Source organism: Bos mutus, chromosome 15 (assembly GCF_027580195.1).
Source record: "Bos mutus isolate GX-2022 chromosome 15, NWIPB_WYAK_1.1, whole genome shotgun sequence".
Lineage (NCBI taxonomy): Eukaryota > Metazoa > Chordata > Mammalia > Artiodactyla > Bovidae > Bos > Bos mutus.
This window is the reverse complement of record NC_091631.1, coordinates 15,455,838-15,480,445: the sequence shown is the minus strand read 5'-3', so window position 1 is coordinate 15,480,445 and position 24,608 is coordinate 15,455,838. Positions and strand designations below refer to the sequence as shown.

Here is a 24,608-nt window from a genome sequence, read left to right as displayed (position 1 = left end):
CTGTTGATACTGAGTGATATGGATAAGGGGCACCTCTTACACTGAGCCCCTGGGACGTGTCAGGCATGTGACAGTGACAATTCCACCCAGTTAAACTCCTTGAGGAGTACTTTTTTTTTCTATTTATTTGGCTGGAATGGGTACTAGTTGCAGCATGTGGGATCTAGTTCCCTGACCAGGCATCAAACCCAGGCCCCCTGCATCGGAAGCATGGAGCCTTAGCTAGTGGACCACCGGGGAAGTCCTGAGGAGGGCGTTCATCACAGCTCTCGTGAGAAGCACCTGCTGAGGTCAACTCTGCTTTTCCTCTATGCGACAGACTATACGGAAGGTGGGCCAGTTCACAGGACCGGTTTCGGGTCACGCTATGGTCATGAGATAAGCCAGGAAGGACAACGTGCAGAGACAGCATCTTTACGAATGACAGGCAGCACTGGTCCAAGGTAACAACTCAAGCCAAGGACAAGCTACAAAAGCGACTGGAATCACAAAGGTTTTACAACTGTATTTATTTACAGTCACTCCCACTTCTTCACCCCGAGTGGTCCCATTACATCAAGGAAGGGGCACTGGCTCCACGAAGGGAATGAATTCCCACTTTCCACGGTCCAGCAGGGATGAAGGGCTTGGGGAGGCTCTGGGCTCAGGGAGACGGGCACACTGCGGGCACCCTGCCCTGTGGGGTCGGTCTGGCTCCTCTGACAGAGCAGAACTGTGGACGTCGCCTGCCTGACTCCCTGCATGTGTTCCAGAGCAGAAGCGAGCTCAGCCAGCAGAGTGAGTGCTGGACAGGGACGTACTAAGATGAGCACCACAACCTGGGCCTGAATCCCCACTCAGTCAGGCAGAGGCAGCTGACCCAGCCAACGCTCCCTCCCTCTCCTGCCACAGCTGTCACAAAGTCCCCCCCACAGGAGCCTTGTGGGGACAGTGGCTTCTGCCCACCGGCTTCAGAGAGAGCAAAAGGAAGACGAGTGAGGAGAAGAGCGTGGGGGCCCGGCTGCTTCCTCCCGACCCAGCTGCTGCGCCTTCTGGATGCCAGCCCCCTTCCGTGCCGGTCCCCCACCCCTGCGGTGGGCGCTGCGGGGGCCTCCACGTGCTGGGGGGCAGTGGGCAGGGCACTGGGGCCCGCGGGCCGCCTCACTTGCTGGCCACGGCGGACAGCTGGTCCCGGATGCGGCCCAGCCCGTCTAACATCGTGTCCAGCGTCTCCTTACTCAGCTCCACAGTGAGGGCCGACACGGAGGGCCTGTCCCCACACAGACTGGGATCTTCCTGGATCTGAGAAGAGAACATTTCCCCAGAGTCAAGGCTGCCTCTCTTTAACCCGCAGGCCTTACCTGGTTCTGGTGAAGCTCTGAGGAGAGGCTCTTTGCTCAGAGTCACGAGTGCTAGTCCTGGAGTTACCCAGCAAATGGGGGCAGGGCGGGAGCCGTCTTAGGGGCTCCAAACAGGAATCGGAGAAGCCCAGGCTCCCTCACCCTCCCACCCCCAACTCAGCGCTTGAATGAAAATTACCGCCTGGGTGCATGCTGGCACTTTAGGCCGGGGCTCCACGGGCATGTAAGAATCCGCCAGGATGCAGGAAAAACATTACAGCCTCTAGTTACATGTGTCTGCATCTTTTTTTAAGTAGGTCTTACACTAATAGTTAAAACTTAAGTTGTCAGAGGCACCCTCTGTTTTCATTTTCTCACCAGTGTTGAGTTTCTGGCTGTCTGGTGGTTAACTAAATACAGCATTACCTTATCTAGTTTTAACTAAAACCTGAAAAAAAAACAAACCTGAAACTGTTAGTCACTCAGTCGTGTTCAACTCTTTGCGACCCCATGGACTGTAGCCCACCAGGCTCCTCTGTCCATGGGATTTTCCAGGCAAGAATACTGGAGTGGGTTGCCAGTTCCTTCTCCAGGGGATCTTCCTGACCCAGCGATCAAACCTAGATCTTCTGCATTGCAGGCAGATTCTTTATCATCTGAGCCACCAGGGAAGCCCAGGTTTTAACTAAACAAACCCTAAAAATAGGTATGTGACTTAACAAGATTCCTGAAAATAACTGTGAAGATACCACCACTGAGGCAACTGCATGTGAACAATCAAATGAAGAACTGACACTTCTCCAACTGCTAACAGGAGCCCCTGCTCAGCATGGTACAGACAGCGACAGCCCCCTTAGTTTGGACAAGAACTCAGTCAAGTATACCAGACTTATCAAGAAGACAATTTGAAATTTGAGTGCGTGCTCCTATCGTTAAAGCCAAACCTTCCCGTTTAAGTGTCGAAGGTAACCTTTAGGTTCAACAAATTATTTTTAAAATTAGTATCTCTTGTCTGTCTTATTTTAAAATATTTCTACTTTTGGTATAGGTTTTATTATGACTGTACTATGCTAATTCATGTATACTTTCTAAATAAACACTCTGCACTTTAGGGGTGCTACAGCTTCTTAATTTATGGGGCTAGGGGCTTCCCTGATGGCTCAGCAGGTAAAGAATCTGCCTGCAATGCAGGAGACACAGGAGATGCAAGTTTGATCCGTGGGTCAGGAAGATCCCCTGGAGAAGGGAATGGCTACCCACTTCAGTATTATTGCCTGGTAAAATTCCATGGACAAATGAGCCTGGCGGGCTACTGTCCAAAGGGTTTTAAAGAGTCGGACATGACTGAGCGACTAAATACACACACAGAGACCCTATGATGTTGGAGACTGGCATCTCCGCTGGTCTGTGGGACACAGATCCTTCGTGCCCCGCCCCCTGCCTTCCAGTGAGCATGACGGTGGACATACCTTCATCTGGAGCAAACAGGTGGGGACGGCCATGCGGCTGATGCTGTCTGAGGAGGTTTTGATGTCCACCCTCCAGTCCAGGTCCACCAGGCGCGGCAGAGAGACTGCGGGGATACAGCTCCGCTCAGCCCTCGCACCACCGAGTAACCAAGCCTTTATGATGGGCAGCTCTAAGGGCTGCACACTTGTAAGGCCCTTAGGCCACACCGCAAGCCTCTGAGGGAGACAGAGAGATGGGGCCCAAGACCCCACAGCAAGCCCTGGGCCTTCCTTACCACTGCTCGTGGCCCCCGCACTTATTATAGTGTGGACTCCTGGTGGACAGCACCTCCAGGCTTCTGCCTGAACACCTAGCCCTCCAGACATCAAGGGAAAATGAGGAATGAATGACACAGGTAGAGAAGATGAGGCCGTGGCCTGAGTCTTAGGAAATGTGTAGCTTTGCCAACAGCAGAAAGAGCTTTTGTTTGAGAGACACACAGGCTTGGCTTCAATATTCCTGTTTAACCTCTGAGCCTCTGTTTGCTCATCTGTAAAATGGGGATGATTCCCACCCCGTTTACAAGGTTGCTGGGAGGACTAAATGAGCTAATGCAGGCCAAGTTCTGCAGCACTGTGACCGAGTTTAGTGACCATTTATCAAGCACCCAGTTTTATTCACTCTTTCACAATAATTTCAATTATCGTTAATTTGTTTTCTAATGGAAACATAGTCATTTTAAGTACTTTCTGCTTTGGACAGAAAGTTTTTTTTTTTTTTAACAACATGCCTTATAATCAGAAACAATATTAAAAAGTAGGATTAAAAAGAAATGCAGAACAACCACTAAGTGGGTTGATTCACTTTGGTTTTAGTTAAAAACTCCAGCAGATTTAGGGTTAGGGCTGGGGAGGAAGGGGGGTGGGGAAAGAGGCAGGTTCCTTGGTACTCACTCTGATTCGCTTGGGCTTCAGCTCTCCAAGCAGATCTGTTTAGGGAAAGATGAGAAAAACAGAATGGAAAAGGGATGCCAACTGGGTCTTCCGATAATGAGGCCCGTGGCCTGGGCCTCCGCTCCTTCGGGGATCTTCAAACCTACAATCCCCTCCTGACAGGAGAGGACCACAGAAATGCCCCCCTCCAAGCAGCAGCTGTTTGTTTTACAGAATCGAGTGATGTAGAGGCCACAGCTGTTCAGTCTTCAGCTTAGGAAAAACAAGAGAAGGCTAAATGCCCTGTAATCACATTGTACTGCTGTTCTCAGAGACAAAACAGAAAAGGTCAACTCATCCTTTGTCACTAGGCATCTCCTACACAGTGCTGGCACCTTACATAAAACACACCCAAACAGACCTAACGCTACAGCAAACCCCGCCACGGCGAGGTGCAGAGTCCGAGTGAAACGTGGCTACCCATGAGAAGGTTTCTACATAAGCAGCAAAACCCTTGGTAAGTAAGCATTATCCGTTGTGATTATCACAGAGATCTGTTCAAGCCTGCTGCTAACCAGCAGTTAATCAGTTCTGCTTAAATTATATGTACTGAAAAGGATTTTCCCAGGTAGAAAATGTACAGATAATTCACAAAAGAAATAAAAATGACCAATAACATGAAAAAGATATTTGACATCACTAGTACCAAAGATTCATGCGAGCATGCTATGGCACTTCAGTCATGCCCAACTCTTTGCAACCCTGTGGACTGTAACTCGCCAGGCTCCTCTGTCCACTGGACTCTCCAGGCGAGAATGCTGGAGTGGGCTGCCATGCCCTCCTCGAGGGGATCTTCCTGACCCAGGGATCGAACTCGGGTCTCTTGTGTTTCCTGAACTGGCAGGTGTGCTCTGTACCACCAGCACCACCTGGGAAACCCAGGAGCACAGATACATGAATTGAAATGAGGTACCATGTGCCATTTGTAAAACTCGGAAGTGAAAAAAAACATTCCCCCAGTGCAGGTGATGGTGGGGAGAGTAGCACTCCCACGTCTTACTGATGGAGAAATAGTTGGGGCAGTCTTCCCAATGGCTGACTGGATAATAAAAAGCCAAATGTCAATATCACCATTTACCAGCAAGGAAATAGTTAAGCACAATGTGGGCAAAGGTTCCCCAAGAAAGTGTTCACTGAAGTGAAAACTGCCAACAGCCTAAATGTCTAACACTAAGGTATCTATTAACTAAATTATACATAATTTCTTCATATAATGAAATACAGTTAGCCATTAAAAATAATACTGAAGGTAAATACTTATCACCCTGGAATATCATTCACATTAATACTGTGAACTGAAAACAAGCAAGTTATAAAACGGCACGACATCACTGTGTTAAATACAAAAGCAAAACCAAAATCCCTCTCTCTCTGTGTAAATGGAAAAAGTACATCCCTCAAAAAAGGTTTTCTGTTACGGAGTGAACACTGCTAACCCTCTGGGGGGTGGATTTAATGGTTTTCTTCTTTTTTGCTGACCTGTGCCTGCCTTTCAAGAATGAGCATATTTTATCTAGAAGAGAAATTGAAACATACCAGCATTATAAGAAACTCTCAAGAAATGAGCACTTACACGTGTTCCAGGATGATTTTTGTCAGCAGATTTTTGAGGTTTTGGTGGAAATTTTCAGGAAAGAGTGCCAGAATCGCCTCGGCAGAGGAGAGGTCACGGAACACGGCCAGCCTGGTGAGGCGGTGCAGGGCTTGGAGCAGCTGCGGGGAAGACGGGGAGCCTGGGCGGTGAGGGGCACTGGCACAGGGCACAGGGCGCCGTCCCCTGCTGGGAAGAGGGCCTGCCGCACGCTGCCACTGTCACTCACGCTGGGCCTCAGAAGTCCAGAGGCCCTGGGGGCCCAGCCGCTGATGCCCACGTGCCTCGGCCCGCCTCCAAGTCCACCTGTTGCTTAGAGGACATGCAGCTGCCCGACCAAGCATGCTATCAACCTGCCAGAAAGTCTCTGTGCTGGCGGGCAAAGGGCTAATAAAGCCCGTTTTTTTCCTGGTGCACGCACTCTGACCTTAAGCTAACTTTCTAGCCTGTTCCCCTGGTAATGTCAGCGCAGCAGCAAGTCAGCTGTGTTACTAGGCAACACTGCACTGGTCCCTGCCGCTGGACGGGAGGCCTGTGGAGACACCAGAGCCCACATTTTGGGCTTCCCTGAGTGTGGCCACACCGTCCCTGCCAGCACCCGAAGCTGTGCTTACTGCAGTGGTACTGGCTGTGGGGGAGTTTTGGGTTTTCATCCAGAGTAGCTGGAATGTCACCTCCTTACCCCCTAGCTGTCACCAGGGAGGGTGAGGAGAGCAAAGAGCCCCCTGTGGAAGGAGTGGCTGATGCTGCCCTGCTAAGACATCGTCCAGGTTCTACCCCGGGTCGTTCCAAGTGCATGTGTAGCCAAGTGTGGCTTGTCCTCATCTTGTGAGTATCACACTGCTTAGGTGAACCTAACAAGATGCCCCGGAGGTAATTTTCTCTGCCTTAGGGCTTTCTCAGATGCCATGGGAGGTGGCTCAGCTCAGAAAAGCACAAGTGTGGCTTTCGTGCACACCGTCTAGGTAACAAATCTGAAAATGAAATGGTCAAGAGCTCTGATTGTGGCTATCGTCTTCCCATACATGCCTCATTTATCGTAACGATGTGAAGGTTCAATGACAACAGCTTTTTTGGGGGGCGGAGGGCATAGGTGCTTTACAATACTGTGTTAGATTCTGTTGCACAACAGAGGGTATCAGGAGAAGGAAATGGCAGCCCACTCCAGTATTCTTGCCTAGAGAATCCCCATGGACAGAGGAGCCTGGCAGGCTACAGTCCACAGGGTCACAGGAGATGGACACAACTTAGCAACTAAACCACACCAAAGTGTATCAGCTCTAAGTGTACATATATCCCCTCCCTCTTGGGTCTCCCTCTCACCCCCTCATCCTACAGGGGTGCCTCTAGAGCACAGAGCTGAGCTCCCTGTGATACACAGCAGGTTCCCACTAACTTCCCTAACATTAAAAAAAACCCATCTGTAATGTCAACAGACAATTCAGGGGAAAAATTCCCTTGGACGTGGCGGTGGCTGGGACGTCAATGAAGAGACTGATGAGCTGAGAAGCCAGTGGCCAGAGGTTATTTCTGACCACACTTACTTGTTCTGCCTCCTCCTGGGTCACGGACAAGCTGGAACACGTAACATCCAAGAGATTCTTGGAGCCAAGGGCTGAACTGGAAAAGCTCTCTTGGCACAGCTGTCTGACAACATCTTTCGAGGAGGCCTATAAATTAATTCACAGGTGGAAAAAGACAAAACAAGAAACAAACTCAGACTCTGAAAATACATTTCTTAAGAACATAATACAGTCTCGGTTAAGGCGTAACACCTAAGAGGGGCATAGGACACTTCCATTTCTGGGAAGATGATGCAGATGTACTTTTTCTTATTTTTCCTGCTAAACACGGCTAAACTCCCCAGGCACTTTACAGAAATGTAAGATAATGCTGAAAACGGAGAGAAGGCAGACCTTCTAGGGACCTCATGACCAAGGAATGACACGGTCATATTATGTCCTGAGACCGCAGACCTTGTTTAAATCTTCTGTTTTAGCTGGCTTTCTCTTTCACTGCTCAGGTAGCACGGGGAGTGTGTGTGTGTGTGTGTGTGTTGGGGGGGAGGATGCGGCTTCATGACTACTGAATGGAGATGAAAGCCCAGCTCCCCTATTGGTTCCTGCTGACACTCTAACGTGGGGGCTCCTTGCTGCCACAGCACAGAGGTGGAAGTTCTGGCTCCGTGTAGTCTCCACTCATGCCAGGGGTGGTGGAAGCCGCCGGTGGGGATGGGAGTCCAGCTCCCTACTTGGCTTTCTCTGACGCCAGCTGCCGGGGCTGCTGAAACACGGTGTCGCAGCCTCACACGGCGGGAGTCTGTGCCCCCCAGCCTTTGCTGACACAGTGGGCAGCGGGGCCACAGTTTTTCCTGTGGTGCTTTGGTGGAGTAAACAGTTGCTATCTAACAGTTTTCTCTCTTCCCAAGCTATCCCTTCTCTTGGTCTTCGATAAGAGAAAGCAAGTATTTGCTGGAGTTTCTTTGTTTTCACCCACTGGGCTCCTGGGTGGCCCTCTTCTTCAGCTCAGTCTGGGACGTATGAGCAAAAAAGAAAAGCCACTGTCCGATGTGGCCCTAACTGTATGTAGAGGAAGTATTTAAGATAACTATATCATACATAAGGGACTACTTCACTCTACCTGGTAAAATGATGATACTGATATTGCCTCTGAGATTGTGATATTATGTAAATAAATGTAATAAGTTGAATAAGCACTATAAGGGTTATAAACAGAATTACATTTTAAAGCACTATAGATAAATCAAAATGGAATTCCCCCAAATAGTCAACTGGTCAAACAACCCACAGAAAGGCAGAAAAATTAAAGAAAAAATAAAGGCTAAGTGGGTTAAAACAGGGGTCCCCAACCTCCAGGATCTAATACCTGATGATCTGAGGTGGAGGTGATATAATAATAACAGAAATAAAGTACACAATAAATGTAATGTATTTACACACCAAAACCATAGCCCCCAACCCAGTCTGTGGAAAAACTGTCTTCCACAAAAATGGTCCCTGGTCTCAAAAAGGTTGGGGACCGCTAGATTAAGAAATGTGATCAGTTAAATACTGTCTACAAGGAACTCCCTTCAAATATAATGGCAGCAGCAGATTAAAAGTAAAAGAATGGAAAAGGAGATCATGCAAACAATCAGGAAAGCAAGGTGGCTACATGACCATCAGATAAAGCAGACTTCACAGCAGAGAAAATTACCAGAGACAGAGAGGGACATTAAATAACGATAAAAAGTTCTGTTCACCAAGAAGACATCCTGAGTGTAAGCACTCAGCAAGAGAGCTACTACATATGGGAAGCAAAAACAGAAGTGAAAGGAGAAATCGACAAATCCATAAATACAGCTGGACTCCTTAACACCCCTCTTTCAACAATTGATACAACAACTGGACCAGATTCAACAAGGATACAGAAGAACTCTGCAACACCATCAATCAACCTAATTGACATTTATGGAACACCACCCAGTAACAACAGAATACACACTCTTTTCAAAAGCTCACTGAACACCTACCAAGAGAGATGATATTCTGAGCCAAAAAACAAACCCTAATGAATTTAAAAGAACTGAAATCATACAGAGAGTGCTGTCAACGAACACAAGAGTCAAACTAGCAATCAATAAGAAAGATCAAAGAAATGTGTCCAAACATTTGGAAACAATAATCCACAGACTAAAGGGACAGTCTCAAGGGAAAGCTTAAAAATATATGAAATAACTTATTTCATTTATTCAAGTGAATAAATGAAAATGAAATACAATACCCCAATTTTGGGGATACAGCCAAGATGGTGCTGAGAGAGAAATTTACAGCACAGAATGCATACATTAGAAAAGAGGAAAAATCTCAAAAAAATAACCCAAGCTCTCATCTCAAGGACCTAGAAAACATGAGCATAATAAACCTAAAGGAAGAAGAAAGGAAATAACAAAGAGCAGACACCAAAAAAAAAAAAAAAAAACAGGAAAAAAGAGGAATTGATGGAACAAAAACCTGGTTCTTTGAAAATATCAAACTTCAAAAAATTAATTAACTAAATTAAATAAATTTTAAAAAATTAACAAACTTTTAGCAAGACTGACAAAGTTAAAAAGAAAGGGAACACTAATTACCATTATCAGGAAGGCAGTAGGGCATATCACTACAGACCCCGCAGATTTCAAAAAGAAAATAAGAGAATAACTAAATACAAACAACTATACACACGTACATTTGACAGTTTAAATGAAATGGATCAATTTCTCAAAAAAACACAAACTACCACAACTCTCTCAATATAAAATTGAAAACTTGAACAGTCCTGTAACTATTAAGGCAACTGTATTGGTCATTTTAAAACCTCTAGAAAAGAAATTGCCAGACTCAGATGGTTTCACTGGAGAATTCTAACAAACATTTGAAGAAAGAATTAACTAATTCTACATAATCTTCTTCTAGAAAACACAATAGGAGGAAACATTTCCCAATTTATTTGACAAAGGTAGCATTACTCTGATACCAAAATCAGACAGAGAATATATATAAAACCAACCAAACAAACAATAGACCAATATCCCTCATTAAAAGAGATGCAAAGATCCTTAACAAAATACTAGCAAATAGAATTTAGCAATATATAAAAAGCATTATTCACTATAACCAGGTCGAATTTACTCCAGGGATGCTAGCTAGGTCAGTTCAGTATTTGAAAATCTATGTAGTCCATCATATTAACAGGCTCAAGAAGAAAATCACAGGATATCAATCAATGTAGAAATAGCAGTAGATAAAATTCAACATCCATTCTTGATGGAAACTCTCATAAAATTAGGAATAAAGGGGAACTTCCATAACTTGATTTAGAGCATCTACCAAAAAACCTAGAGACAGCATATTTAACCATCAAAGACTAAAGCCGGGAACAGGACAAAGCTGTCTGCTCTCACTACTGTTACTCCACATAGTGCTGAAAATTCTAGCCACTAAAACAAGGCAAGGGGAAGAAAGAAAGGGTTTGCAGATTAGAATGGAAGAAATAAAACTGTCCCTATTTGCAGACAGCATGACAGTCTATGAGAAAGCCCAAAGAAATGTACAAAAAATTATTAGAATAAATGAGGTCAGCAGTTTGCAAATTCAAGAGACACATAGAAAAATCAGGTATATTTCTACACACTAGCAATGAACATGTGGACACTGGAATTAAAAGTACAATATCATTTGCAACTGCTCAAAAAAAAAAAAAGAAGAAGAAATACTTAGCAATCAATCTAACAAAGCATGTACAGGACTTGTATGCTGAAAATTACACAGCACAGATAAGAAAAATCAAAGATCTCAATCAATGGGGAGACACACCATGATCATGGATTGGAAGATCCAACACATTAAAATGATGTCAATTTGCTCCTACATCATAAACAGATTTAACCCAATTCCTATGAAAATCTCAGCAAGTTTTTTTTTAAAGATATATCCAAGATCATTCTAAAATTGATATAGAAAGGCAAAACAATTAGAATAGCTAAAGTAATTTTGATAAAGAATGAAGTAGGAGGAATCCATCTGCCTGATTTTAAGACTTATTATATAGTTATGGTAATCATGAATATATGGTATTTTCAGAGGGATAAACAAATAGATCAATGGAACAAACCAAAGACCTCTGAAGTAGACCTATGCAAATATGCCTGACTGATTCTTGACAAAATTGCAAAAGCAATTCCAACAAAGGAAATAGACTTTTCAACAAATGGTACTTCAAGGACTGGATATTCATAGGCCAAAGCAGGGGGGGACCTCAAAGTGTCTCACACACCTTATACAAAATTAAGGCAAAACTGGTCATGGACTTGAATGTTAAAAGATATATAAATGGAATATATAAAACTATAAGCAAAAAATAGGGGAAATTTTTAAGAGCTATGGCTTCACAAAGAGTTGTGAGAATTTATACCAAGAGTACAATTCTTTAAAAAACCCCACAGTTCATATAAGGAAATTTTTTTAAAAAACTGTATTTCATCAAAATTAAAACGTTTGCTCTGCAAAAGCTTCTGTTGCAAGCTGAACTGTGTCCCCCTAAAATTCACTTATTGAAGTCATAACTCCCAGGATCTCAGAATGCAATCTAATTTAGAAATAGGATTGCATGCATGCATGCATACTGCAAATATAACTAGTGAAGATAAGGTCATACACGTGCTGAGTTGCTAAGTTGCTTCAGTCATGTCCTACTCTGTGCAATCCTATGGACAGTAGGCTGCTAGGCTCTTCTGTCCATGGGGATTCTCCAGGCAAGAATACTGGAGTGGGTCCATGTCCTCCTCCAGGGGATCTTCCCAACCCAGGGATCGAACCCAGGTCTCCCATTTTGCAGGCAGATTCTTTACCATCTGAGCCACTAGGGAAGCCCCAAGGAACACAGGGTGAACTCTAAGCCAGTATGACTGATGCTGTCTTTAAAAGGGAAATTTAGAAACAGAGATGCCAACAGGGAGAACTCCATGTGAAGGTGAATGCAGAGACTACAAAATTAAATATTATCAGAAACCAACAGACGGTAGGAAAGAAGCATGGAACAAACTATCCCTTAAAGCCCTTGCTGCTGCTGCTGCTTAGTCACTTCAGTCGTGTCCGACTCTGTGCGACCCCATAGACGGCAGCCCACCCTGGGATTCTTAGAAGGAACCAATTTGACTGACACCTTGATCTCATACTTCTGGCCTCCAGAACTGGAAGACAATACATTTCTGCTGGGTGAGCCACCAATTCTCTGTAGCTATACACTAGGAAAGAATATGTGCAAACCACACATATATATGACAAAGGACCACACTCTCGAATATATAAAGAAACTCAAAAGTAAAAAGCAAACAATGCAATTAAGAGTATGAACAAAAAACATAAACAGATATTTCTCTGAAGAGATACAGATGGTAGGCACATGAAAAGAAGTCCAAAATCATTAACCATTAGAGAAATTAAAATTCAAACCACAATGAGATAGAAAAACACACCTATCAGAATAGCTGAAATAAAATATAGCGATGCCAATAAATGCTGGTGAGGATGGGGAGAAACTGGATCATTCATGCACTGCTGTTGCAAATGTGAATGGTATAGCCATTCTGGAAATTTTGGCAGTTTCATAAAAACAAAACAAAAAACCCCAAAACATGCAACTACTAAAAGATCCAGAATTGTGCTCCTAGGCATTCGTTTCAGAAAACTAAAGACTTGTGCTCAATACAAAAAAAACTGTATACAAGTGTTTACAGCAGCTTTATTTGTAATAGCAAAAAACCCTGTCGACGTCATACCATGGAATACTACTAAGCAACAAAAAAGAAAGAATTATTGATACATATGGCATGGATCAATCTCCAGAAAACTGGGCTCAGAGAACAAAGCCAGTCCCCAAAGGTTGTATATTGTATTATTTCCTTTATAGAACATACTTGAAATGAGAAAATTATAGAAATGAAGAACAAATTAGTGAACAAATTAGCCAGAGTTTAGAGAGGGAGTGAAGGCTGAGGGCAAGTAGGTGTAGCTCTATAAGGGGAACATGAAAAACCCTGTGGTGATGGAAAATGTTCTGCATCTTGACTATCAATGTCAATATCCTCGTTGTAGTATCATACCATAGGTTTGCAAAATGTTACCACTGGGGGAAACTGGGTAATGGCAAATAGGATCTCTCTGTATAGGGTGTTTTTTTTTTGTTGTTGTTTTCTCGCAACTGACTGTTAATCAAGATCTCAAAATTAAAGTGCGTGGGGAACTGGTAAGGCGGATCTAGCGATTACTACCCCAATGCACCAATCCCAAAAGCCAGCCCCAGAGACTTTTAGTAGGGCACCTTCGTACACCACCTTCAAGTCCATTGTCTTGTTTTCCCCACTATCCTGTCAAAGCGATGCTAATTTTGTTTCTACTATTAAAAAGCTCGGAAAGGCGCGACAACCTGCCAGGGGTCACAGTGAGAGGCAGTGGCAGAGTCGTGGCTCCGAATCAGGGTTGGTTTATTCTCAACTCCTGCTCTGTCCAAAGTCTTGGAGACAAAGGCCCGTCTTGCGCTGGCCCCAGCCCTCCCATTTACCTTCAGCAGGCTCTGGAGAGCTGCAAAGTTCTCCGCCGTCAGCGCGGCCATCTTCCCCGAGTCACGTGACCGAGGTAGGCGTAGAAGCGCGGTCACGTGGCTCCGATAGCCGCGCAGGGCGTACCGGGAGTGGTAGTCCTTCTGGGTGGCGGGAGCGGCCTGAGTTGCGGAGCGAGGGGGTGGGGAGGCGTGGAGCAGGGCGGGGAGGCGCCGAGCAGGGGGCGCAGGCGGGACTGCTCAAGCCGGAGGACTCGAGGACCGTGGGATTTGCAGGACGCAGGCGCTGGATAGTTTTCAGGGAGAAAATTGGCTTCCCTGGTGGCTCAGGCGCTGAAAGCGTCTGCCTACAATGCGGGAGGCCCGGGTTCGATTCCTAGGTCGAGAAGATACCTGGAGCAGGAAATGGCAACCCACTCCGGTACTCTTGCCCGGAAAATCCCATGGAGAGAGGAGCCTGATAGGCTACAGTCCATGGGGTCGCAAAGAGTCGGACACTACTGAGCCACTTAACTTTATCTACTCGCCAGGTTCCGGGAAAACTGATTTTCTCGGCTCGTGTGGATGGGCTGGCTGATTGAGGAGCTCCTTGGAATCGTAGCTGTTCTGGAGTGATTATCGTACCTGGCCGCTCGGAATTAAAATGTGGCTGTGCACGTAATTACAAATTCTTGGAATGTACCCCCCAACCCCCACCCCACCTGTCTCGAAGATTGCTTTCATGTGTACAGTTTCCTTTTTGTCCCTGGGGTAGGTAGGAGCTGGTAGTATTAACCTTATCCAAATGAGGTGTTGATGACTTTTCCTAGTCCTGGAGGAGATCCATTCTGATAAGCAGCTGGGGAAGTTTTAGGGAGAAGGAGTAGAAAGGGAATCCAATGAAAGATATTACCTAACTAGGTTCCAATGACACCTATAGCCGGGATGGGAGGTGTGGTTCATGGAAATGATTTAATTCATTGATTTAACAAAATAATTGGAACAAATGTAAGGATGATTTTGGGTGGACAGTACTGGACTCTTTGATTTGCCCAGTGATTAGATCCCATCTTGGAACAGATTCAAATTGTAAAGTCCTGGAACTTGGTTTTGAAGGAACTACCTACCTCCTCTGCCCTCCATCCCCCAACCTCTGACAGTTCCCTTATACATCTTTCCTATCTAGTTGTCTTTCTTTTTCCGTCCCCAGTTCCTTCATGAAATCTGGCTCAAAACAGGTTCTGATGAATTTAAGCCAGAGAAAGAATGTCTAACTATGAATCCAGAAATTGGTCATTAGTTTTTCTGCCTTCTACTTTTTCCCGCCTCTTCACACAAATCTCTCCAGAGAACTTTTCATATCATGACAGCTTGTTTTCCTGGGACCAAGAGATTCAGCAAAAAGAAATCAGACCAAAAAAAAAAAAAAAGTACTGAGAAGCTGTGTAGTTTATAACTAACCTTAGTTTAAACTAAGTTAACTAGAAGTTAGTTCACAAATAATCTTAGATGTGACATATCATCACTTCTGACACCTGCTACTGGTCACACAGACTAAAGTGGCGCCATGTGAGAGGGGACTTCACAAGGGTGTGAATACCAGGGAGCAGGAGTCATTGAGAGCCATCTTGGAGGCTGGGGGAAAACTGAAGCCTCTGACCAATAGCCAGCCAGAAACTAAAAAGCCTGCCAACAGCCTCATGACCGAGCTTGGAAGCAGATTCTTAGCCCTGGTAGAGCATTGAGATGACAGTGGCCACGGCCAATACCTTGACTACAACCTCACAAGAGATTCTGAGCCAGAACTGCCTAGCTAAACCACTCCTGGATCTCTGGCCTTATGAATGTTTGTGATTTTAAGCTGCTAAGCTTTGAGGTAATTTGTTACATAGCAATAACAACTATTCCTTGGAGGCAGAAAAGCATAGGGGCTTTAGAATTTAACCTAAGGTTGAATCCGAACTCTCCATGTTGTTAACTTACCTTGAACACGTTCTTGAACTTCTCTGGGCCTCTTGAACTTCAGCTAAAGCTGATGTTGATCAAAAAATGATGTTGATCACACCCACTTGCCCCAGTGGAAGGAGCCACCTAACAGTTCTCCTTGCCCTTGTGGGCCGGCATGCTGCGAGGGGAATCCTGGGCTTAGTCAGTGCCAGGCAGGGCCTGCAACCCTGCATCAGATCATCCCATTTTGCCAGGACTGCCCACACTGCCACTGCCATGTTGCAGCTAAAGGTGTGTCTATGGCCTGAACAGTTTCCAGCAGTTTCTCAGCCATGAACATTTACATGGGAAGCAGCAGAACGAACGTTAGAGTTTACTTGCATGATTTGGTCTCGCCCTCTGGTTTTCGTTAAACCTAGTCTGACTTCTTTCCAGTACTGGGTATATGGATCTGTGCTTGCTTTCATTTACTTAATGACACCAATTTATTTAATAAATTAAATTTGTATTATTAAATAAATGTATTAAATAGATTTACCTAATACATGTGCCACGCTCCATTCTAATCATTTCACACTTCTTGGTTTATTTACTTCCTATATCAATCTGATGTGATACACACACACACAGAGTACTATAATTTTTACCATTTTACATAAGGGGGAACTGAGGCACAGAGAAGTCGAGTTAACTTGTCCAAGTTCACACAACTAAAATTTTGGCAAAGCCCAAACTTGAGCATTTTAGCTCCAGAGTCTGTGCTGTCTCCTCGTCTTCCTGTCGCTGAAAGCTCATGCTTCTTCTCTCTGGATGTCTGACTACCTTCCCCAGGGGCCAAGAACAATCTGACAGTGTTCCTGGACACTCAACCCAGTGGTATGGTAAGAGACAAGATGATGAGTGGAAGGGGTGACTTGGGTTTTGGAAAAAGACCCAGGTTCAATTTCTGGCTCCTGTAGGCTTCTGGCTGGTTATTTCATCACTGAACCTCAGTTTCTTCATCTGTAAATTAGGAGCAAGAATAATTTTTTAAAAATACCTTCTGACCATTAGAGGGTCAAAAGGGTCATTGACTAAGGATGACTTACACCCAAAATGGGGAAGGATTATTTATATGGAGACTTAGTTCTAGCCATTGGCTGCACTGAAGGCAGAACATTCCTGTGCTCTGGGAAAGAGTGAGCATTAGGATCATCAACCATCTCTGTTTGGGACACCAGACTTTCTTGCTAACACTGGACGGTTTCAGGCAAACCAGGCTAGTTGGTTACCCTTGTTTGAGCCCTACGCTTTTGAGGAAAACCACCCTTTGAGAGCTCTTGACCTGTCTTCTCCAGTGTGGCTGCAGTGAAGAGAGTGATATGGATAGTTTCTTTTTAATAGAAGGTAATTAAGATCCCAGGAGAAGGAAATGCAACCCACTCCAGTATTCTTGCCTGGGAAATCCCATGGACAGAGGAGTATGCTGGGCTACTATCCATGGAGTCACAAAAGAGTTGGACACAATTTAGTGACTAAGAAACAGCAATTAAGGCGATTCTTTTGCGGTGGTTAAGGCTTTTCCTTCCAATGCAGACGGTGTGGGTTTGATCCCTGGTTGAAGAGCTAAGATCCCACATGCCTCATGGCCAAAAAACCAGAACATAAACAACAGAAGCAATATTATAACAAATTCAATAAAGGCTTTAAAAATGATCCACATCAGAAAAAAAAACTTTAAAAAAAGAAAAAAGAAGGTAATTAAAGGCAGCAATCTTAGTTTTGAGGTTTTTGTGTTTTTTTTTGTAACAGCTTTATTGAGATATTAGTCTTGTATACAATTTACCCACTTAGAGTATAACAATTCAATGGGTTTTAGTGTTATGTAACCATCACCACAGCCAATTTTAGAACATATTTTATCACTCCCAAAAGAAAAACTATACCCTTTAGCTATCATTCTGCCAACTCTCTTCATCACACCGAGCCCTAGGCAACCTCTAATCTCCTTTCTGTATCTATAGATTTGCCTATTCTAGACTTTTCATATAAATGAAATCTTATGAAATGTGGTCTTTTAATTAGCTTCCACTCAGCCTAATGTTTTTCATGGGATGTCCTAATGTTTTGATGGCCTGTCTCAGCACTTCATTCCTTTTGACTTGAATAATTTCCATTGTGTGGATACACGACATTTTGCTCTCCCATTCATCATTTGATGGATGTTTGGGTTGTTTCTGCCTTTGGCCATCGTGAATAAGGCTGCTGTGAACACTCTCAAACAAGCTTCTGTGTAACTTTATGTTTTCATTCCTCTGGGAGTATATACCCAGGAGTGAAATTGCTGGGTCATATGGTAACTCTGTGTTTAACTTTTCTGAAGAATTGCCAGACTGTTTCCCATCGTGGTTGCACCATTTTACATTCCCACCAGCAATGTCTGCGGGTTCCAGTTTCCCACATCCTCCCCAATGCTTGTTATTATCTGTCTCTTTGATGGTAACCATCCTAGTGGGTGCGAAGTGGTATCTCATTATGAGCAATCTTGTTTTGAAGTTGCTTTTGCCTACCAAGCACTTTTGGTCACTTAGACTACTTATGTTCATTTGAGGTGATTGATGGAGATTACAGGGGCATGAGCCCTCAGTCTGCCCTTTGGTCCCACCACCAAGTCCAGGCTTTATCAGGGGAGTGCCTGCAGGAGATGGATTAGGCGAAGGGACTGCAGTCCTTTGGGGAGAGCCCCCTCATCTCACTGGCTGACCTCTTCCTCACCCCCATTTCATGGTCTGAGACAGGGCTGCTCATCTTTTGTGATCTTAGGCCACCTATTCCAAGTCAGAGAGTGGGTTTGAGGTGGCCTGATCAGCAGACAGGGAATCTGCTGGCAAACGGGGGGCAGGAGACTTGAAAACGACAGGCGTGGCCTGGTGTGGAAAATGACGTCTGTGGCCAGACCAAGCATCACAAGGTACATGATTTGAGGCTGACTTTGCACTAGCAATTTCTCAGAAAACGTGTCAAAATTGGGAAATCTGACATAAAAGCCCAGGTTTCTCTATTGTTTTGAAACCGACAGGCGTGGCCACGCTGTTGCCACCTTGGCATGTTGCAGCGGTCGCCCGGAGCTGAGCCCTGGCTGCCTCTGTATCCTGGCTTGGGAGCTGGAATCCCACTGTCCCAGCTGCTCCCTGTCATGTCGCAGCTGGCCACCTGCCTCATCCCTGAGGGTATTTATTGGCGCCCAACTTCCCTGAGGGACCTAATGGGGCAAACTGAAGCCATCGTGAGTAGCTGGGATTCCAGCCATCCTCATGCCTTCTTGTGAGTCTAAGCAAATCCCAGGTGTAATGTGAGCATCTAACTTGTCGTTCCTGCTTCTTAAGCAATTTTTATAGGCCAAGTAATGTTTCATGAATTTTATATTGTTATTGTTTAATTGCTCAGTCATGTCCGACTCTTTGCAACCCCATGGACTGTAACCTGCCAGGCTCTTCTGTCCATGGAATTTTCCAGGCAATGATACCAGAGTGGGTTGCCCTTTCCTTCTCCAGGGGATATTCCTGACCCAGGGATCGAACCCGTGTCTCCTGCATCTCCTGCATTTCCTGCATTGACAGGTGGATTCTTTACAACTGAGATCCTATTAACTCATTTAATCTCCATGGTAATCCAAGGATGATCTCAGCTTACAGGTGGTAAAACTGAGGCTCAGAGAGGGGGAAGAAAAAGAACCCTCATAATCTATGAGTTCAGTTCAGTTCAGTTGCTCAGTCTTGTCCAACTCTTCTCGACCCCATGAATCGCAGCACGCCAGGCATCCCTGTCCATCACCAACTCCCGGAGTTCACTCAGACTCACGTCCATCGAGTCAGTGATGCCATCCAGCCATCTCATCCTCTGTCGTCCCCTTCTCCTCCTGTCCCCAATCCCTCCCAGCATCAGAGTCTTTTCCAATGAGTCAACTCTTCACATGAGGTGGCCAAAGTACTGGAGTTTCAGCTTTAGCATCATTCCTTCCAAAGAAATCCCAGGGCTGATCTTCTTCAGAATGGACTGGTTGGATCTCCTTGCAGTCCAAGGGACTCTCAAGAGTCTTCTCCAACACCACAGTTCAAAAGCATTGATTCTGTGCTCAGCTTTCTTTATAGTCCAACTCTCACATCCATACATGACCACAGGAAAAACCATAGCCTTGACTAGATGGACCTTTGTTGGCAAAGTAATATCTCTGCTTTTGAATATGCTATCTAGGTTGGTCATAACTTTTCTTCCAAGGAGTAAGCATCTTTTAATTTCATGGCTGCAGTCACCATCTGCAGTGATTTTGGAGCCCCCCAAAATAAAGTCTGACACTGTTTCCACTGTTTCCCCATCTATTTGCCATGAAGTGATGGGACCAGATGCCATGATCTTCGTTTTCTGAATGTTGAGCTTTAAGCCAACTTTTTCACTCTCCTCTTTCACTTTCATCAAGAGGCTTTTGAGTTCCTCTTCACTTTCTGCCATAAGGATGGTGTCATCTGCATATCTGAGGTTATCGATATTTCTCCCGGCAATCATGATTCCAGCTTGTGTTTCTTCCAGTCCAGCGTTTCTCATGACGTACTCTGCATATACATTAAATAAGCAGGGTGACAATATGCAGCCTTGACGAACTCCTTTTCCTATTTGCAACCAGTCTGTTGTTCCATGTCCAGTTCCAACTGTTGCTTCCTGACCTGCATACAGATTTCTCAAGAGGCAGGTCAGGTGGTCTGGTATTCCCATCTCTTTCAGAATTTTCTACAATGTATTGTGATCCACACAGTCAAAGGCTTTGGCATAGTCAATAAAGCAGAAATAGATGTTTTTCTGGAACTCTCTTGCTTTTTCAATGATCCAGCGGATGTTGGCAGTTTGATCTCTGGTTCCTCTGCCTTTTCTAAAACCAGCTTGAACATCAGGAAGTTCACGGTTCACATATTGCTGAAGCCTGGCTTGGAGAATCTATGAGTAGTTAGTGGCAGAACCAGGATTTAAAGACAGAAGCTTCATTTTGTGAGCTTGCTCATAAGAGAGTGTCAGGTCTTTGAGGGGGTCCCAGGGATGCTCTTACATAATGATTCATCTGGCCTCGCCAACTGTGGCTGACGTGCGACACAGCCAGGCACCAGTCCAGGCCAGATGCCCCCTCATGAAAACCGAGAGTTGGAGTGTTTGAAGACAAGATAGCTGTGATTCTTTTCAGCTCTAACTTGTGGTGAGCCTCTGAAAACTGGTAAGAGAAGAGCAGAGGGAAAGGAAGCGTCACTTGGCAATTCGCCATGCCCGGAAGACTAGCCTGGACCGGATTGGTCTCTCCTGACGGGTGTCCCCTGCCCCCCACTACAGGGCACTATGGGCTGGGAGTCGGAAGTTGCTTTCCCATCTCTGACCAGGCTGGGGGCTGTGATTAGTGAAGTCCACAGCACGCCAGACCCAGGAGGGTACTGTGGCCTCGTTTGCCGTCCTCCCGTCCCCAGGAGTAGCACAGCAGTGGCTGGTGACACACACCATTGTGTCACAAACACAGGGCCTCTTTGTTTCCTCCGTCCACAGAGAGGAGGCTGGAACAATGGGCTTGAATGGCACTTTGCTCTCCTTTCTCCAACGTTACATTTGTTTTTTCAGTTCTGGAACCAGCTAAACAATTATTTCCTGCAGCGGGTGTCAGCTTTTTATCTTTTCCGCCTGTTCCTCTGCCAGTCCTCAGGGCCCAGGGAAGTGGGAACTGAGTGGACAGTCAAGCCCAGGGACAGCTGGGCCTCCTCGAAATGTCATCTTCTCGGGAGGCCGAAGGGCTGTGGCACCTCACCTGCCCTGGAGGAAGGAAGCAGACCAGGTAACACAGAAGCGGCTGAGAGCTTCTGGCGTGGCATGGGGGCTGGAGGTTATGGCTGAGTGTCCAGCCCGAGGAGGGTGGGTTTCTGACTTCAAGACACCCTGCTGGCTTGAGAGCCACTGTCTGCTGGTAGACAAAGAAGCAAAAGCAGCTGAGGTCAAGTTCCGCAACCTACTGAGTAGGGAAGCACACTTCCTGTCAGACCCCCCACTCAATGCCTCTGACGTCTCTGGGTGACCAGCAACTTCAGGGTCTTTGTGGGTTTGTTGGGAAGACTAGTTCTCTAATGATAAGCTCTTACTCTGTGTATTGCATATGTGTACATATGACTATAGGTATCTGACAGTATTGCTAGCAATTAGAGCAAACAGTTATAGCGTGTGCTTTCCATTCTTGCTTGATTCAGACCGGGGCAGTCTGGTTCTAGAATCTGTGCTTGCATCACCACACTTCTTGGCTGATGTCCTTTATAGCAAACCAAGGTTATTGTAAGCTTTCACTTTGAGGGGCACTGACCTATAATACTAGCTATATGTAACCATGTGTAATGCTAACTCCTGTGTCAGGCGAGGTTCTAAATGTTTTGCGTCTGTTTCCTCATTTATTCCACATAAACTCTATGGGGTGGGTACTTCTATCATCTCCACTTTATAGATAAGGAAAGTGAAGTACAGAGACATTAAGTATCTTGCCCAGGGTCACACAGCTGTCAGGTGGCAGGGTCAGGATTTGAACTCAGTTTTCTCTGGAGCCTTATGTGAATCTGAAGCCTGCCCTACCCTTCAGCTGGTTGGGAGCTAGTCTCCTTCTCTGGATCATGAGTTATGGAGGGTGGTGTTCTGATCCTGGCTTTGTAGAACATCAGCACTTGAGTTGTCAGCTCCAGGAATGCAGAAGCTCCCAGTGGTTTGCCTATTGTTCCTTGGCTTTTGCTGAGCTCAAGGAAGATGGAATTGCCCAGTGGTGACAGGGAAGGAATTTGGAATGATAATAATTGCTCAACGAATGCCATCTCTTACTTGGCCAGCAACAGGCTAAGTAAGCAAACAGATATTAAATAAGCAGAACTCACCAGGTATATTCAGGAAGCCAACTTTATTTGTGTCTATTGCTGCCTCTAATTTTTTTTGTGTATGTGCTGCCCTTCTCTTTCCTTGCCTTGGGATGAAAATTAGGGCAGCTCCCTGACTTCTTTTTTTTAATATATATTTTTTGCTGCTAGATGTTATGATGAGCCTTTTTATTTTTTAAGTCTTTATTGCATTTGTTACAAAATTGTTTCTGTTTTATGTTCCAGTTTTTTGGCCAAAAGACCTGTGGGATCTTAGCTTCCAGACCAGGGATTGAACCCACACCCTTACATTGGGAGATAGAGTCTGTTAACCACTAGACTACTAGGGAAGGCCACTGCCTCATTCTTCTGATCACCTTTCTAGTTCCAGCACTGTTTCAGCTCAGTAACTGATACACTGAGGTCTGTGCAGTAACCCAGACCTTCAGTATTGCATCCAAATGGAGACTAGTCTTCCTCCCCCACTGGCTGGGCCTGGTGGATGTTAAACCTGCTTCTTTGTCTCTTGATACGATGTTGTGGATGCTACAGAGAATGCCCTCCTTCCTTAACTTTGGGGATTTCTAAACTGCCAGTCCCTTGGAGCAGGTGCCTAAGATTCTTTCCTGAGTCCCCAGCATCCGAGCAGTCTGTCTGAGTCAGCGAGAGTTGCCAAAACAAATAGCACAGACTAGGTGGCTTAAACAACAGAAATTTATTTCCTCACAGTTCTGGGGGCTGGGGGCGGAAATCAAGGTGTACGCAGGGCTCATTTCTCCTGAGGTTCTCTCCGTGGCTTACAGACGGCGTCTTCTCACTGTCCTCACGTGGCCTTTTCTCTGTGTATGTGCACCCTGGTATCTCTTTGTGTGTTCAAATCCCTCTTCTTGTAAAGATTGGACTGGGGTCCACACTAAATGCCTCTTTTTGACATAATCATCACGTTAGAGCCACATCAGCAAATATATTTGTGTTTCAAGGTTGGGCACAGTGCTTCAACATATAAATTTGGGGGCACATAATTCAGCCATATCAGACGTTCTCGGCTTCTTTCTCCACTCTTCCTGGTGATTGTCTTAAAAGGATCTATACAAGGACTTCCCTGGTGGTCCAGTGGTTGAGACTCTGGGCTCCCCATGCTGGGGGCCCAGGTTCTGGCATGGTGATGCAGGAAGAGGTGGGACATGGAGGTTATTCTTACAACAGATTCCTACCAAGGAGGGCTGAGTGCTGGGGTGAGGGGAGCAAAGGGACACATTCCATTCCTCTTAGAGCTGCAGCCCAAGGAAAGGAGCAATTCAAACGCAATCTTGCAGAAAGACAGAAAAGGAAATTAGGGAGGAATTGGGGAAGTTTGGATACAGATCAAGTATTCAGTTATTAGAGAATGATTCATTTTTTTATAGGTGCTATTAAGGTATTATAGTTTAGATTGGAAAATAACCCTCAGCTTTTTTTTCTTTTTCGGAGATGCAAGCTGAAATGTTTTGAGCTGAAAGGTCATGCTGCCTGTAATGTGCTTGGAAACAGGAGACGTGAGTTCAATCCCTAGGTTGGGAAGATCCCTTGGAGGAGGGCATGCAACCCACCCCGATATTCTTGCCTGGAAAATCCCATGGACAGAGGAGCCTGGTGGTCTGCAGTCCATGACGTCAAAAAAGAGTCAGACACAACTGAGTGACTAAACACCACCACCATCTGCATACACACACACACACACACACACACTGATAGAGAAAGCAAATATGGTAAAACGTTATCAGTTGTTGGGAGTGTATGAGAGTTCCCTGTACTATTGTACTGTTCTTTTGGCTTTGACTTTTCATAATAAAAATTTTAAAATACAGTGTAGCAAGGGCATTAATTGGAAGTAAGATACAGTGGAAACACAAAGAAGGGCTCCTACTTGGATCAGATAGATGAGAGAAGCTTCCCAAAGAAAATATCATCTAAGACCTGAGAGATGAGTGGTCAATAGGCAGGGGGTTGGGGAAGAACTGATGGGCGAAGGTTCCAGGCATGGGTAATGGCATGGTCGTCTGTTTTGTGCATGAAGGCCTGGTAATCTGTTTTGCTAGAGGAACAAAAGGATATTGAATGTGAATATAGAGTGAGAAGCAGAGAGTCACCAAGAGGTGAGATGGGAAAGGTAAGCTGGTCCTGTAGAGTTGTGGGCTGGGTAGGAGGGCTTGAATTTTGTCCTGATCTGGGTGGAAGCAAGGAGGTTGTGTTTCAGAAAGATGTCACTAATGAGTATTGAGCCATTATCATCTGCAGCCACTGTTCTAAGCACTTAATCTAGATTGGTTCACTTAATCCTCACTGTGCCTTTCCCAGG

At 45.2% G+C, this 24,608-nt stretch overlaps 1 protein-coding gene across 1 annotated transcript; it reads right to left on the bottom strand.

Moving 5' to 3' along the window:
• Positions 1-490: 490 nt before the first annotated feature.
• COMMD9 (COMM domain containing 9) lies at positions 491-13,553 on the bottom strand. Its single transcript, XM_070383544.1, has 6 exons — positions 13,455-13,553; positions 6,896-7,021; positions 5,334-5,473; positions 3,722-3,756; positions 2,789-2,892; positions 491-1,281 (listed from the first exon to the last, which is right to left on the bottom strand). The coding sequence occupies exons 1-6, from the start codon at positions 13,503-13,505 to the stop codon at positions 1,141-1,143; spliced, it is 597 nt and encodes a 198-aa protein (XP_070239645.1). The 5' UTR covers positions 13,506-13,553; the 3' UTR covers positions 491-1,140.
• Positions 13,554-24,608: the final 11,055 nt, after the last annotated feature.